General features: G+C 35.7%; 1 protein-coding gene across 9 annotated transcripts; it reads left to right on the forward strand.

Annotated features, from left to right (window-relative positions):
- The first annotated feature begins 1,405 nt into the window (after nucleotides 1-1,405).
- Nucleotides 1,406-7,969, forward strand: LOC145061938 (uncharacterized). Of its 9 annotated transcripts, none has more exons than XM_079009531.1 (9): nucleotides 1,406-2,494; nucleotides 2,573-3,282; nucleotides 3,495-3,584; nucleotides 3,687-4,295; nucleotides 4,529-6,138; nucleotides 6,236-6,447; nucleotides 6,570-6,922; nucleotides 7,041-7,096; nucleotides 7,194-7,969. In XM_079009531.1, the coding sequence occupies exons 1-5, from the start codon at nucleotides 2,404-2,406 to the stop codon at nucleotides 4,640-4,642; spliced, it is 1,614 nt and encodes a 537-aa protein (XP_078865657.1). In that variant the 5' UTR covers nucleotides 1,406-2,403; the 3' UTR covers nucleotides 4,643-6,138; nucleotides 6,236-6,447; nucleotides 6,570-6,922; nucleotides 7,041-7,096; nucleotides 7,194-7,969. The 9 variants fall into 9 exon arrangements, with proteins under 9 accessions (XP_078865657.1, XP_078865659.1, XP_078865660.1 ...); XM_079009533.1 differs by having other exon boundaries at nucleotides 7,236-7,969; XM_079009534.1 differs by having other exon boundaries at nucleotides 6,570-7,531; nucleotides 7,599-7,969.
- Nucleotides 7,970-14,522: the final 6,553 nt, after the last annotated feature.

Below are 14,522 nucleotides of genomic sequence, written 5' to 3' on the forward strand. Positions count from 1 at the left end.
TGTGGAGTTCTTCAAACTCCAAGAACATCCAAGAACGGGACAAAAACCACCCAAATATGACCTAGAACATGAATATAAAAGGAAAGGTGTCAATGTATGAACTTTATACCTTCAAGAACTCAGAAAACTGAAGAGAATGTTGTATCCAAACTTGCTTCTTGTTCCTTTGCCTCCTTGTGAGCTTTCCTCTTCTAAAACTCTACCAAAAATCCAAGAACAAAGCTCAAAATTGAAGAAATAGACTTTCAAGCATGCATGGAGGCTAGGATTTCGAGATGGTGAGATGGAGGCTGAAGAGGATACCCTAAAGTGGTCATTGTTACAATAAAATATAGAATTAGTTATTTTTATTAAAAATATTTATATGGGTTAGATTACTCAAATTCTCTTAAAAACTATTTACAATAGTGGTTCGACGAACTTATGAACTCTTTTAAAATTCTCTTATATATTCTTGTTATTAATTATATAAAACTCGTTTTTCTACATGTCCCTTTACATTTACCCTTTAGCTTATCATCTAGTTTTAATAAACATCATTTTTCTAATCAGTTAAAAACTAGCTTTTCACTTATCAGCCAGTCTGCCGAACATTAGCCTAAACCTTTTGTTGTCTTTGGCTTTCAATCACACTTACGCATATAAAAGTTACCATCTAAATTGGTACAAACCAGTTTTGCATCATTCATAATATTATATTATCAAATATGTGATTTCCAACTATCAGTTAGTCTGTCAAACATATTCTAAATCGTCTGTCGCCTTTGGTTTTTAACCACACCTAAGCATATAAAAATTACTATCTAAGTTAATACAAACATGTTTTACATCACCCAATAATATGATATTATAAACTAATTGTGATATCATGTAACATGACATTTAATCTCTAGAAGAAATCTTTAGAATTGGTTTAAATGTTCGACACTTATTAGGACACCATACTTATGCATGTTGCATTAACATAATAAATCAAAATGTTTTAATTAATTTCTAACCAATTATTGAATATCGAAAATCAACAACAAAACTAAAACTTTACAAAAAAAAAAGATCCATTAGGGTAGTATGGCCAAATTTAGTTGCCATTGTTAGACCAAACTTTGTCTTAAATTCGTTTGAACAACATGCCACCTAAAATTTCAATTGTAAGCCAATTGATCAACTAATAAGAATGGCAACAAACTTTTTTAAGTAATGTAATTAACCATATTTAGTCATATTATCGTGTATTTGCATTTATTAAATGGGTAATATTCAAAAAATTAAATATATCCAAACAACATTGGAGGAAATTGGGGTTTTTGATTTGGATTAGAATTGGTAACAAAATGGGATTTAGGGTTAATCCAAATTTTCTATAATTACAAAACGTTAATCACAAAAACTCACCCTTGGCCTTCACACCAAAAAAACCAACACCTAACACAAAGAAAACTTCCGGAATCCCTTCTTCCTTCTACCCCCATCTCTCTCCCCTTCTCTCTCACACACACTGAGATAAAATCTCTTCGTCTACACGGCGCAATCAAAGCGGCTTCCTGGTGTTTTTCTCCCTCTACACTCTGTGAAACCATCACGTACTATATACCTACATGCTCTCTTTATCGATATATCTTCGTCGTTCATAAAAAGCCAATTGAAACTCTTCGCTTCCTTTCTTGTTTCACATATTAACGAATTTGAAATTTTCATTCCCAATCAATCGCTTAATCGAAGACATACAAAAGAGCAGAGGCGGCGCCTTCGGGTTCTTTTGGGTTTTCCTTTAATTCAAGCGGTTAAGGGTTAGTCAGTTTAATTTTTGATAATTTGCGGCTGATATATTACAAATTTACAATACCCTTGTCTTGATTTTTTCGTACTCTGGTTGACGGACAAACCCTAGGGGTTTCAATTTGTCTGGCTTGTTTGTGGAGTTTTGGGTTCTAGGGTTTGTTTATTGGTAATGGTGGTAGGCTAATTCATCAAGAGGGGTTATATTTTGTGCTTTCTGATGATATAAAACGGTTTTTGTTTCGCTGGTGGTGGTTATTGAGCCTCTTTATTACATGAAGGTCTTGTAAGTTTGTTTAATCGCGAGCCATGCCTTCTGAACACTGAGAAGCGTTGTTGATCTTTGTTCTTGAATCGAATTTGGAAGTGAACCACAGTATATACGAAGAGTGAGGGAGATAAAGAGCCCTATTTTACAGTTTAGTTGATAGTTTTGGATTCTTTTATTGGATGATAGTGGTGGTATTCAAGTCTTACAACGTTAGGTGGAAGCTGATTAACTAGTTAAATTGAGTATCTTGATTCATTAAAGAACCCAAAAGGTGGGAGTATTTGAGAATTGAGAATTATCACCCTGATGCAATTTGGGACTTTTTTGTTCCTTTCTTATGATGTTTGTTACTAATTATGGAAAGAACTGAGCCAACATTTGTACCCGAATGGTTAAAGAGCAGTGGAGGCTTGAGCACATCTCACCAATCATCTTCATTACACCCTGGTAATTCTTCTTTCCATGTTTCTTTTCCACTTAAACAATCTCTTCACCTCTCAATTTCACCACATTTTCTTGATGTAGATGAACAAGGGGTATCAAAATCATCAAAATCCTTGAGAAACAAGTCATTAGATAACGAATTACAACGCGCATCAGTTTCAGATCGAACAACTTCTTCATATTTTCGCCGATCTTCTATTAGTAATGGTTCGGCTCTTTCAAGATCTTACAGTAGCTTTAATCGAAACAATCGTGATAGGGATAGGGATAGGGATAGAGATTGGGAAAAAGATAACAACAACAACAACAACAACAGGCAAAAAGACTATTCTGACCCTTTAGCTAACATATTGCCCACTAGGTTTGAAAAAGAAGGGTTAAGAAGGTCATTTTCAGGTGTATCTGGAAAACGTGCTGACTCATGGCCCAGAAAAGTAGCAAGTGACTTAAGCATTGCTAACAAAAGTAGCAATGTAAAGACATCATTTGAGAGGGATTTTCCTTCTCTTGGAACAGATGAAAAACAAGTTGATAATGATATAGGAAGAGTACCTTCTCCTGGATTGAGCTCTGCCATTCAGAGCCTTCCAATCGGGAATCCGGCGGTCATTGGCGGTGATGGGTGGACCTCCGCCCTGGCTGAGGTGCCTGTGATTGTTGGTAGTAATGGTAACACCACTGCTGTTCAAGTTCAACCATCTTCAGTTTCTGCAACTACAAGCATGACAGGTGGCAGGAATATGGCAGAAACTTTGGCTCATGGTCCTCCACGTATTCAAACTGCTCCTCAGGTATATATTATTAATCTTGAAAAGTTTATAAAAAGTAAGGACTTTATTGCAAAAAGTGAAAAGCTTCTTTTCTTGACTTTCTTTATCAAGTAATTCTTTTTCTGATAAGTAAAAAAGTATCAAGTCATGTCCTCATTAAGTAAAAAAGAAACAGTGTTTTAATATGTTCTACTTTTTTATTTTTTTAACATTTGGTCTTTAATTAATTGTAGTTGAATGCTGGAACTCAAAGGCTTGAAGAACTTGCTGTTAAGCAATCCAGACAATTGATTCCCATGACTCCATCTTTGCCTAAAGCTTTGGTAAAATCTTTATTTTGTAATATAAATTGATATAAATGAAAAGTTATTACCTTTTTGGGAGTTTACTAAAAGTAATTATACTAATAATATAATTTTGTTTAGGCTGATAAACCAAAACTGAAAGTCAACCAATCACAAATAGTCAACCATCCACATTCTCCTAGACATGTAGTATCATCCATGAAGCCTGAAGTTTCAAAAACATCAAGTGTAGGAAAACTTCTTGTCCTAAAACCCTCACGTGAAAGAAACGGAATCTCACCTACTACAAAAGAGAGTTTAAGCCCAACAGCTAGTAGTAGTAGTAGTGCCAAATTACCAAACAGCCCTTTAGCCATACCCTCAGTTCCAGTTGTGGAAAAAAGACCCTCTTCACAAGCTCAAAGCCGAAGCAACTTCTTTAACCTTATGAGGAAAAAATCAATGAGTAACAACAGCTCTTCTGGAGAAAAATCCGGTGAACAGGTGGCAGATCCTCCTCCACCACCACCACCGCCGCCACCATCTGAGGGTGGGTCTGAGTCGACTCAGGTCAAAGTCAATGGTGATGCTATTGCTAATGTTAATGATAATGGGAAGCATCATGATGTGATTCTTTACTCTGAGGAAGAAGAGGCGAGGTTTTTAAGGTCTTTGGGTTGGGATGAAACTGCTGAGGATGAGGAGGAAGAAGGTCTTACTGAAGAGGAGATTAGTTCTTTCTACAGAAACGTAAGAAATAGCAACCTACTTTTATAAATTATAAATATGTTAAAACTTAAAAGTTAAACCCTTTTGTTTCTTTATGTTATACTAGCATCTTTGCTATATATATATATATATATATATATATATATATATATATATATATATATGTTTGTTAAAGTCTTGATCTTAGAAGGGCAAAATGGTCATTTACCCGGGAAAAAAAAATCATATGCTGACATGGAAGTGTGTGATTGCAGTACTTGAGTTTAAAGCCGGCCTCAAAATATTTGAAGGGGACAGAGGCGAAGGTATTGATGAGAGTGGGGGAGATGGAGATGGAGATTTCATCTGATTCAAAGGTGGATGCTTGAGTTTGATTTTTGGGGTTGGGGTGTCTTTTTGTTTTGATTTGTTCTATTAATGGTGAAACTGCAAATGAAGAAAGTTTTGAAAATGGAGTACATAACAAACATATTGGTCCAGAAGTGAAGTGAAGGGATGGGATATGAATGCATGCATCAACTTTGTGGGAATACAGTAGTAGAGAGTAGTAGGGTTTTTTTATTAGGGTTTATCAAGGGGAATTTGGTTCTACTGATTGTGCAAAGAAATTTGGGTTTTTGTTGGTTGGTTGCTCAATTTTTGGTTCTAATTTTTCAACAAAAATAGCATATCATGATCATGATGATGGGTTATTAGTTATTTTTATCAAAGAGTAAGAAAATTTAGGTTTTACTTTTACATGTTTCTTGTTTCTTTCTTCTATTATACTTGTCATTTTTCCGGCTTCGAAAAAGAATTGGTTTTTCTATTATTATTAGGTTATAAAGTAATGATTGTTTATCTAACATATGTTTGTTTATAATATATAAGTGAGACATAGTTTAATTATGTGTAAAGGGTAAATAGCAGCACACAATCTGTCGAAGGAATCTGTTTTGATGAGGAAGTTTGTTGCGGATCGTGTAGTCATTGCTTGGGTCTTGAATGTGATTGAAATCTTTTGTGAAAATAATGATGTGTGATTGCTTAGACAAAGAACCACAGCTACAAAACAAATCTAAACACATACTAAAGAAATGTCATTTCATCTAAGAGATCGTTGATTGAGGTGACACCTTGATATAAAGTGCGCATTGAAGATAACTCGACTAACTTAGCAACTAAAAGGGTTATAAGGCACACTAGATCATGTCCGTTTGTGTGATATTGTGTCATGGTGACTGAGTCTATTGTTAAAATTTTCTCAAGTTTTCCTTTTCATAAAAGCGCCCCAACTCTTCTCTTTTTTCCCTTCCATCTTATCCGTTTTCACTCGCATTGAAAACTCTCGTTCCCATGTTTCTTCAGCCAAGAAGATAACAACTTCAACTCATTACTCACTTCATTCGGCAACCTCTCTCTCTCTCTAGAGTTTACGTGTGAAGTCGGCACCAACATCCGCTCCAGTTTCAGTGGCCACCGCGACGTAATCGCATTCGCCTCCACGTTCATCCCCAAAACCTGAACAACCGGTCATCTCTGACGTCACCCCACCTGCTGCTAGGAGAACCCTCCGACGAGACCTCTCAAAACCCTAACCTCAGCTTCGTCATGATCATCGTCATCTTCAAAGGGCACATCATCTCTTGCAAAGGAAGCTATTGGCCCTCGTAGCACACCTCCTCTGATTTCTTCAGTCCGTTTACCATATGGTGTCCTTCCTCTTATCATCTGCTTCTGCAACAAATCGAAACCAAAAATAATCCCAATAACCTTCCAAAAAATCAGTAGTCGACGGCTACATCACTCTATATGACCCCTAATTTCTTCACTTTTTTTGGATTTCGGAATCAAATAAAAGCAATATATGCACACGAGTTTTCAGGTTAATTTCGAATCCTCTGTTCTATTTTTCTTTTGTTTTGAACTATCTGGGTATATCAGTCCACTTTCTCTTCTGGTCATCGTTTTCCTTTTTCTAGGATTTGTTGGTTCACTGCTTCTTTGGGTGAATCACTTCTTTTGGGTAAACAAGTTATCAAGACGCCAATCCCTTCTACCCTTCAGTTGGGTAAACAAGTTATCAAGACGCCAATCCCTTCTACCCTTCAGGTGCTTACTTTTCTGTAGTTTCTTCTATTCCTATGTGCAACCTCAAATTGGTATGCCAGAAGATTACAAGAACGAACTGCAGGTAAGTTAACTGGACTATTATAATTTTTCACCTTTTCCCCTTATATTTGTTACAGACAAACTCTATTTTCATTCAATTTTAGGTTTTGATTGTTTGTTTTTCATGTTTTGCCCTAATTTCAGGTGCGAATAATCATGAGGAAGGTATCGCCAAGCAGTTGATTCCACCTCGCCTTCGTTAACACATGGCCGAAATCTTATTGATTTTTGTAAAGATTATATAAATAAAACATTTGTAGTTATGAGATGTCATTTCATTCATCAGTGAACGAAAATTCAACACCCTTCTCCTACGGAATGCAAATCAACCCATACCCATGAGAAAGAATCAAATTCCTTTCCATGAAGCTGCTCTATTCCATTCCTACATGGCAAGCCTCCATTCCATTCCCTCTGTTTTCAGGTTTCCTCTGGACAAATTGTTGTCACTGAAACGGTTGCTCTTAGTTGTATTCATTCTGAAAGTGTCTTAAAAGGTAAGTAACCAACTCAAATTTCTCAAAATTATTCAGAAGTCTTAAAAGGTAAGTAACCAACTGAAAATTTTCAAAGTTATCAATAATTACTTCTAATTTTTTTTCACATTTTCCATAGGTTTCTCTACCAACGGATGTGGCATATAGTTACATGCCAAGAGATGTCATTGTTAGGTTCTGTTATTATTATATACTTCATGTATCAATAAAATTGACTTTTGCTATTTTGTTTTATTTTTTTGTATTTATTTACTCCAATTTGATATTGCAGATGAATATTTCATATAACTTTGTAGATTTTGATTTTTGTCAGATTTGACAAGATCATTTCAAAAGAGATCCCTTCTTCAATCGTGTATGAGGATGAAAAAGTTCTTGCTTTTTGTGATATTAATCCTCAAGCCCCTGTTCATGTTTTAGTAATACCAAAGTCAAGGGAAAGAGTAAAGCGCAAGAGGGATGCTAAATTTTCATGTTGAGAAAGATGACTAATACTACATCGGCTTTCATCAACACCATCAAAATTTCCTTTTCCTTTATCCAGGAGGTGGTAGGTGGGGACAACAATTAACTCGGCGTCAAAACTAATCATTTTCGTTTCTATCTCAGGTTCTGAAAAATGAATAATTTACAAGTGCTCATTATGTTAAAAAATTGTGCATTTTTACATTAACAGGTGTTATATTTCCTTCAATATTGCAACTCGAAAGTGGGATAACAGATTTGGAAGAGAGGAAACAAAAAGAAATATACTCAAAAAGATATTCACGAAAAGAAGGTTTTGATAAGGGAAAACTCTCGGATGCTGATGTAGAAAGAGAAATCGAATGCAGGATCTGCATGGAAACAAATAGTAGAGTTATGTTGCCGGATTGCATCTATTCTTTGTGTTTCAAGTGCTATCGAGATTGGTAGGTTTCTCTCTTACATCTACTCAATGGGACCCATAATTACATGTAATAACACAATGTAAATACTAAACACATTGTTATTGGTAAAAATATAAGTACATTGTTATTATGATAGAAAAATAAAGTATGTTGTCTATATATTGGTAAAAAGATTAAGGTATGTTGTTATTTCATTCACTTTGGCCTAATCATATTCCCATTGGTTGTTTAGACATCAACGATCGAGATCATTAGCGGATCAAATGGAGTATTTAAGGCCATTCGATGCTTAAGTTATCGATATTTTATTGTTTGTGGGTGCCTGAACTCCACTTCTTCTTTAGTACAAGTCAGATATAGAACCTGAAAGAACAAAAAAAAAAAAAATATGACTCAGCGCCAACCGGCGCGCATGATTCCCATCTAGTTGGTATAAATGGTGAAAACACACATGAATTATGATACAACAAGGATATTGCATTGTAGTGAATATATGACAAATTATTGGTTGGAAAGGTAATATAAAGGAAGATGCACACAAACAAGTTTGCAACCAAGGTGAGTGAATTGTCACTCTAAGCTCTTAATTTAGTAGCGTATTGTGTTATTAAGCTAATGTTGCAGGTAAATTACCATATCCTTATCATATTTGAAAAAAAATTATGAGTTGGAAGATATTTTTATACTAATAGAATATGTGTGGGATAATATAACAAAGAAGCATATGCTTATAAGAAAACATATATATGGATGAATTCCATGAATATGCATGTTCTTGTATAGATGAAGTCCACATGTAGATGTCGATTTAAATGGATGACGTCTATATGTGAATGTTAACTTACATGGATGAAGTACATGTTTAGAAAATGTGACATCACCAATTTTTACGGCCCGAAAAGACCTTTTATTTATGTTTATTTTAAAACAAAGTATTCTTTATAAGTGCTAAATGTGTCCCATAAAAGTATTTTCGAGAAAATTTTTTTCATTAAAAACTTGAGATGTCATAACTAATACAAAAACATAAGCATAAACTAGCCTTAGCAGACCCTACAACATCTTAGGCTACTGGCATACATCTTTGAATCCCTCGTCAGATATTTACGTTTTTATCAAAGTACATTCGTACCGCTATCTATGATATAAAGAAACTGAGTGGGTAATGTTGCGAAACCCGGTGAGTACATAGGGTTTTCAACCCACAATAATGGAATTAATATGTTTAATTATGTATCAAACAATTAACTTGATTACCCATCCCCATTTTCTTCTATATTCATTTCGATTTTACTATCCTAAGGATCGTCGCTAACATCACATTTTCTTATATATTCATTGCCAAGGATCATCGGATCATTGCCTAACATCGTATTTTCTTATATATTCATCGCTTAGGACCTCTCTTAAGGATCATCGCCTACATCACATAAACAATAATGCTTTGGGGATTCCTCCACAATACATGTTAGTAGAGTACATCACATGAATGAGTAGTTCATCACCTACAGGTTGTGAGCCTTCTAGTGTTCCAATGGACCGTTTGGAATAGTTAGTGGTCGTCATTTATACTCTGTTAGATGACTACATCGCAAGTAAAAGTCATGACATCTCCTAATAATCTCTAATCTCTCATCTGTCATCGCCCGTAAATTACACTTGTTTCTATGATAGGAACTGTTACGAGACATGTAATGACTTAAGAATCACATACTATGAGTTAAAGTACGTGTTTTTTATAACTATGATTTAAGGAAAGCTTAAAACACTGAACTGATGATAATTCAGTGAAGTAATACGTAGTTTCTTGTACTTATTATGTTGTATCAGAAAATGATGAGAGTTAAACCAAGAAATTTTGAAAGAAAATGATATTTCACTCTGAGACGGTTCTATGGATATACAATTTGTCAAAAACGGAGTTCGTACGAGAAAGTTATGGCCATTTGAAGTTGAGATGAAAGTACGTTGCTATTTTGAGAAAATCAACAAAAGTCAAAGTCAACGGTCAAGTTTTGATCCTCACGACGTGAAGGTATATTGCTCACGACGTGGCAATGAATGAATCATGATTACACGTGTGTAACACCCTCGTTCTCTAACATCTAATCTATAAGAATTATCAAATTTTATTTACAATTGCGGGAAATATACTCAAAATTTAAAACTTTTACATCCCAGGTTGAATCAATTGAGCACATTATAAATCTATTTATTTATATAAATTAAATAGTACAAAATAGCATCCTACTTTAAATCTTGATCTTGTACTCCTATCTTCTCTTCCGGTACCACGGCTGCTGAAACTTGCACCTGCAAAGACATAAATCTCCACTACCTCATACACTAGGTATGGTGAGTTATTCTCCTATCTTTTATTACTTTCTTTCTTGTAATTCATTCTCGTCCTCACAGCTACTCCTTAAACTCATCTCATACTTTATGTATATCTTAATTGTGTCTCTAACTCTATCTGTTTTCTACTCTGTCTCTCATACTCTGTTTAGTCTCATCTATATTCAGACTTGTGTACTCTGTTATATCTCATTTATGCTCAATCTCATATATTTTGTATATCACATCTCTACTCAACCATACAGTCTCTTATCACGATTTCATTCCCGAAGGAAATATACTTATATCTCATTCTCATTACTGAAGGAAAGATATGCATGTCTCAATCTCATTCCCAAAGGAAAGATACTCATACCTGAATCTCATTCCCAAATGAAATATACTCATATCTCGATCTCATTCCCGAAGGAAAGATACTCATATCTCAATCTCATTCCCTAAGGAAATATACTCATATCTCGTTCTCGTTCCCAATGGAAAGATAATCATATCTCAATCTCATTTCCGAAGGAAATATAGTCATGTTCCTGAAGGAATATCAATCTCATTTCCCTAAGGAAATTATGCTCATCACATGCTTTGCTACATGTCTTTATGTATATTTCATACATATATCCAAATCATATACATACATGCTTAGATACATGTTTTCTATGTATATTCATGATCTATTTTCATCTCATAACTTTATGACATTCACTTAGTGCCTCAAGGTTCTCATACATACATGTAAAAATATATACAATTTAAACATATAACAATCACAAAGAAAGAGGGAGAGTGATAACTCACCTTATCAGTTAGTGAACACTAACTATCCCACTATGGCTCATTTTGTCAGTTATTGCAGCTTGATCTAGCTTTAGCTCGTAGGCCTATTCATACACATTCACAAGCATCTTAATACTTGTATTAGCCTATTAAGATCTTAATTACTCTTAAGATTAGAATAACTACTTAATGGGTTAAAACTCTTTCTTTCATTCTCTAACTCAAAATCTCATTTAATTGACGAATAAGCTTTTCCCAATACCTAATTCATTATAATCTAACTCCAAAAAATCAATTTCTCAAAATCATTAATTAGGTTTTCAAACCCTAATTCTCATGAAATTGATTATACTTATGGGGTCACATACAAAACTTGTTATTAGCATCTAAACACTCTCATTAACATTATTAACAAGCTTTATTAACATAATCTTAATCAGTTTGATAAAATCATCAAATTATCATTAAACCCTTATTAGCTAAAAAAGGAGAAATCAATTACCTCATGTGTTTTTGATGCTCAATCCTGGACATAATCACCCAAAATCGCCTATTGATCATTCCCCACTGATAGGATATTAATCCTTGAAAGATCGATTAGATTCAAAACAGTTAAAGAATATGAACACGACAATGATTCAAAGTATGCTGAATGATTAAAAAGCCACAACCTCAGAAGAACTCGATTAAGAATTGGTATTGTAGAGGCGTGATTATGGTTATAAGAATAATTTCCAAAGTTAAGAAACACGGTGCATGCATGCACCTTAAATACTCTTACCCTAATAAATGAGGGGTGGACAAGCCCAAGCCCGTTTACATAAATGGACTAACAAAATCATACAATGATGCAACATAATATTCCTAACAATCTCCCCCCCTTTGCGTCCATTGAGGTGAGAGTCCATCAAGGCCGAGTTCGCTTCTGCACTTCAAAGACATTAGAAATGATGCTCAGCAGAGACCTGCGAACCTGAATATACCAAAGAATCATATCTGAAAAGCACTTCTTGTCTCCCGGGCTGTTCCCTTTGAATTTATTTACCATCTCCAAAATATACTCTAGACAAGCAGTTGAGAACAGGTGTTTGTCATCAAGAAAGAAACATGCCTTACGAAAATCAGCATCACTATGTTCTCGTGTCTGAAAAACCACATACAAACCTTCTTTGTATATTTTCCCAAGATTCAATTTTTTGAATCCTTCTGGTGCTTCTTTGGGAGGAATAGATGGATTCTTTCGCAATACTGCAACTATTTCCACATCCATTTTCCCAACCTCTTGAACATACGAAACTATCATGAATTTGAGGTGAGAAATAACAGACTCATATTTCTGTCCGTCTCTCAGTAGTAGGTTATAAAGCATGATCCATTCGTAAGGATTGAGGCTTGGTAAGTCTGCGAGAGTAAATTTGTAAACCTGGTTAATAGAACCTCTCACAACCTTAAACTTCACATTAGGGAAGCTTTTGGTTTCTATAGGACCTGTGACCTTCACAACAATGATCTTACTAGCACTCCACGTTTCATACTATGGCTTCATGTGCTTGAGATATAACAAAAATAGTAATTGATTGGCACCATTATTAGTGAAAGGGATATTCGCTAGTTTGACAAAGGATCGATACAAGAAGGCTTTTGGAGTAATTGACAAATCAAACTGCGAATCTTGTGTATTCTGAAGCTCGAATGACACAATTGGTTCTAGCCAATACTAACTTGGCATATCCACGACTTCGTTCTGAAGTCGCTTCGGAGTCCACTTTAGAAACAAAAGCTTTCGGCTTTCCAAGGTAACCTGGGCTTCACATTCTGCTTTCTCTTTCGCTTCAGCCTTTCTGATTATTCTTTCATGTTTATCCATTTCAGCCTCTCGTGCCTTTCTCCTTCATCTTCACTATTGTCAACAATGGGTTCTTCACTAAAAAGCTTTTCTTTGCCTTTAGGCTCAGATTCACTCTTGACAGTGTGTTTGACTGAAGGTTTTGGATTTTCGTTTTTAGATTGAGACACCTTCTCCCCCTTGTTTCAGAATGGATCCAGATTCCGGTACACCTTCGAGTCGATTAAGCATTGCAAAGACAGGCCTTAACTTCTCAGCAAGATGCTTCTTCACTGTAATAGTGATCATTGAGTCGCGAGTCTCAATGATATCCGAAAGCATACCATTAACTTCTGCAATGTAGGTCTTCATAGCAACTTTCTCGGATAACAAATCATTGATTTGCTTCTCTGCATTTTCAAGATTAACTATCAAGACTTTCACCTTTTCAGTCTTGATGGCAAGGGCATCCAATATTTTGCTTTCCATTGCCAAATCTTCTTGAAGCTTTGAGAGTTGAGAAGTAATGGAAGATTGGCACTTGCCATGGTCAGTTTGAAGACCGGTGCGAACCTCTTAAAGTTTCTTCCTTTCAGTTTTGAGTGATGAGCCCAGGACAGAAATCACTTCGTTTGCCTTGGTAGTGTTAGACTCAAAGGAGGTTTAGAAATTTCCATGAAATTTTTAGCATCAGAGATTAGTTTATTGACTTTTTCGGTCGTTTTTTGCAGACAAAGGTAGAGTCATCTACTGCCTTATTCATCCTTACATGATTAGCATAATGCTCCTTAGTTAGGGTCTCAAGAATGGACTTGACTCTCGCTTGAGAATATTCATCTGTGGATGAGGTCTTTGCAACATTGAGTAGCGAGTCCGGTTTCTCATTTATGGCCTTGAGTTTCCCTCTCGTGACTGAGGCTTCATCATCACTCTTAGTCCTAATGTTGAATGGAATGTAAGTGAATCCCACGAAGTCGTCATCATCGCCAAAATTTTTATCTGGGTCATTGTGGCGAAGAGGGGAAATGGGGGGTGTAGAATGACCTGCTGCGAAACCTGAAGTTCCATCCCCCACATCAGATGTGTTGACAGAAACAGGAGGTTCAACAGTTATTGTTGGTGTGGTTGTGGAATCAGTAAAAATTGGTGGAGGTTGCGAAACACCAACAGAGACAGATGGGTATGGAGCAATAGTGATTGGCGTGGAAATGGTGGCAGTAGGAGAAGGACATAAACAGTCTAAAAAAATCATCGAAAATTGGAACCGAGATAGGAATCTCAACTGTTACCTCAGGAGCAGTGGAAATAGGTGGTGAAACCTCTGGTTGAGAAGTTGTTGCAGTGTCTTCAACTTGAACAGGCTCCTCTACTTCAATGCGAACGTCTGAGTGAGATTCAGACTGCGAATGTTTGCTTTCACTGGGAGTCGGGGATTTGGACTTTCGTACTTTCTTCTTTAACTTTCGTTTCTTTGCTGCAGAGGGAGTTGGTGCAGATATGTTAGCTTGTGACTTACATTTCTTGGATGGACCCTCTTTAGCGCTTTTTTTCTTACCCCCTTTCTTACGTAACTTTTCCCTCCTTTCTTCGGTTTTTCTGCTTCATCAATAATGAATTGCATCTCCGACGTCAAAGGACGAAAACCAGAGACAGGAAGTTTCCTGTAAGCTTCAAGAATTTTGCTAGCAGCTGAAACATCGCGAAACATAGCCTTCAGTATGGATCCAACAAACGAAAACTTGGAATTGTCAGCAAGTAT

The sequence above is a fragment of the Lactuca serriola genome, chromosome 7 (assembly GCF_051521515.1).
Source record: "Lactuca serriola cultivar US96UC23 chromosome 7, Lser_US96UC23_V15, whole genome shotgun sequence".
NCBI classification, from domain to species: Eukaryota; Viridiplantae; Streptophyta; class Magnoliopsida; order Asterales; family Asteraceae; genus Lactuca; species Lactuca serriola.

Bases quoted from the DNA above. Each gene is read 5' to 3' on its own strand.
- LOC145061938 (XM_079009527.1), top strand. From the start codon at position 2,404: ATGGAAAGAACTGAGCCAACATTTGTACCCGAATGGTTAAAGAGCAGT. The intron at 3,283-3,494 runs GTATATATTATT...AATTAATTGTAG, and splicing joins GTATTCAAACTGCTCCTCAG to TTGAATGCTGGAACTCAAAG. The intron at 4,296-4,528 runs GTAAGAAATAGC...GTGTGATTGCAG, and splicing joins TTAGTTCTTTCTACAGAAAC to TACTTGAGTTTAAAGCCGGC.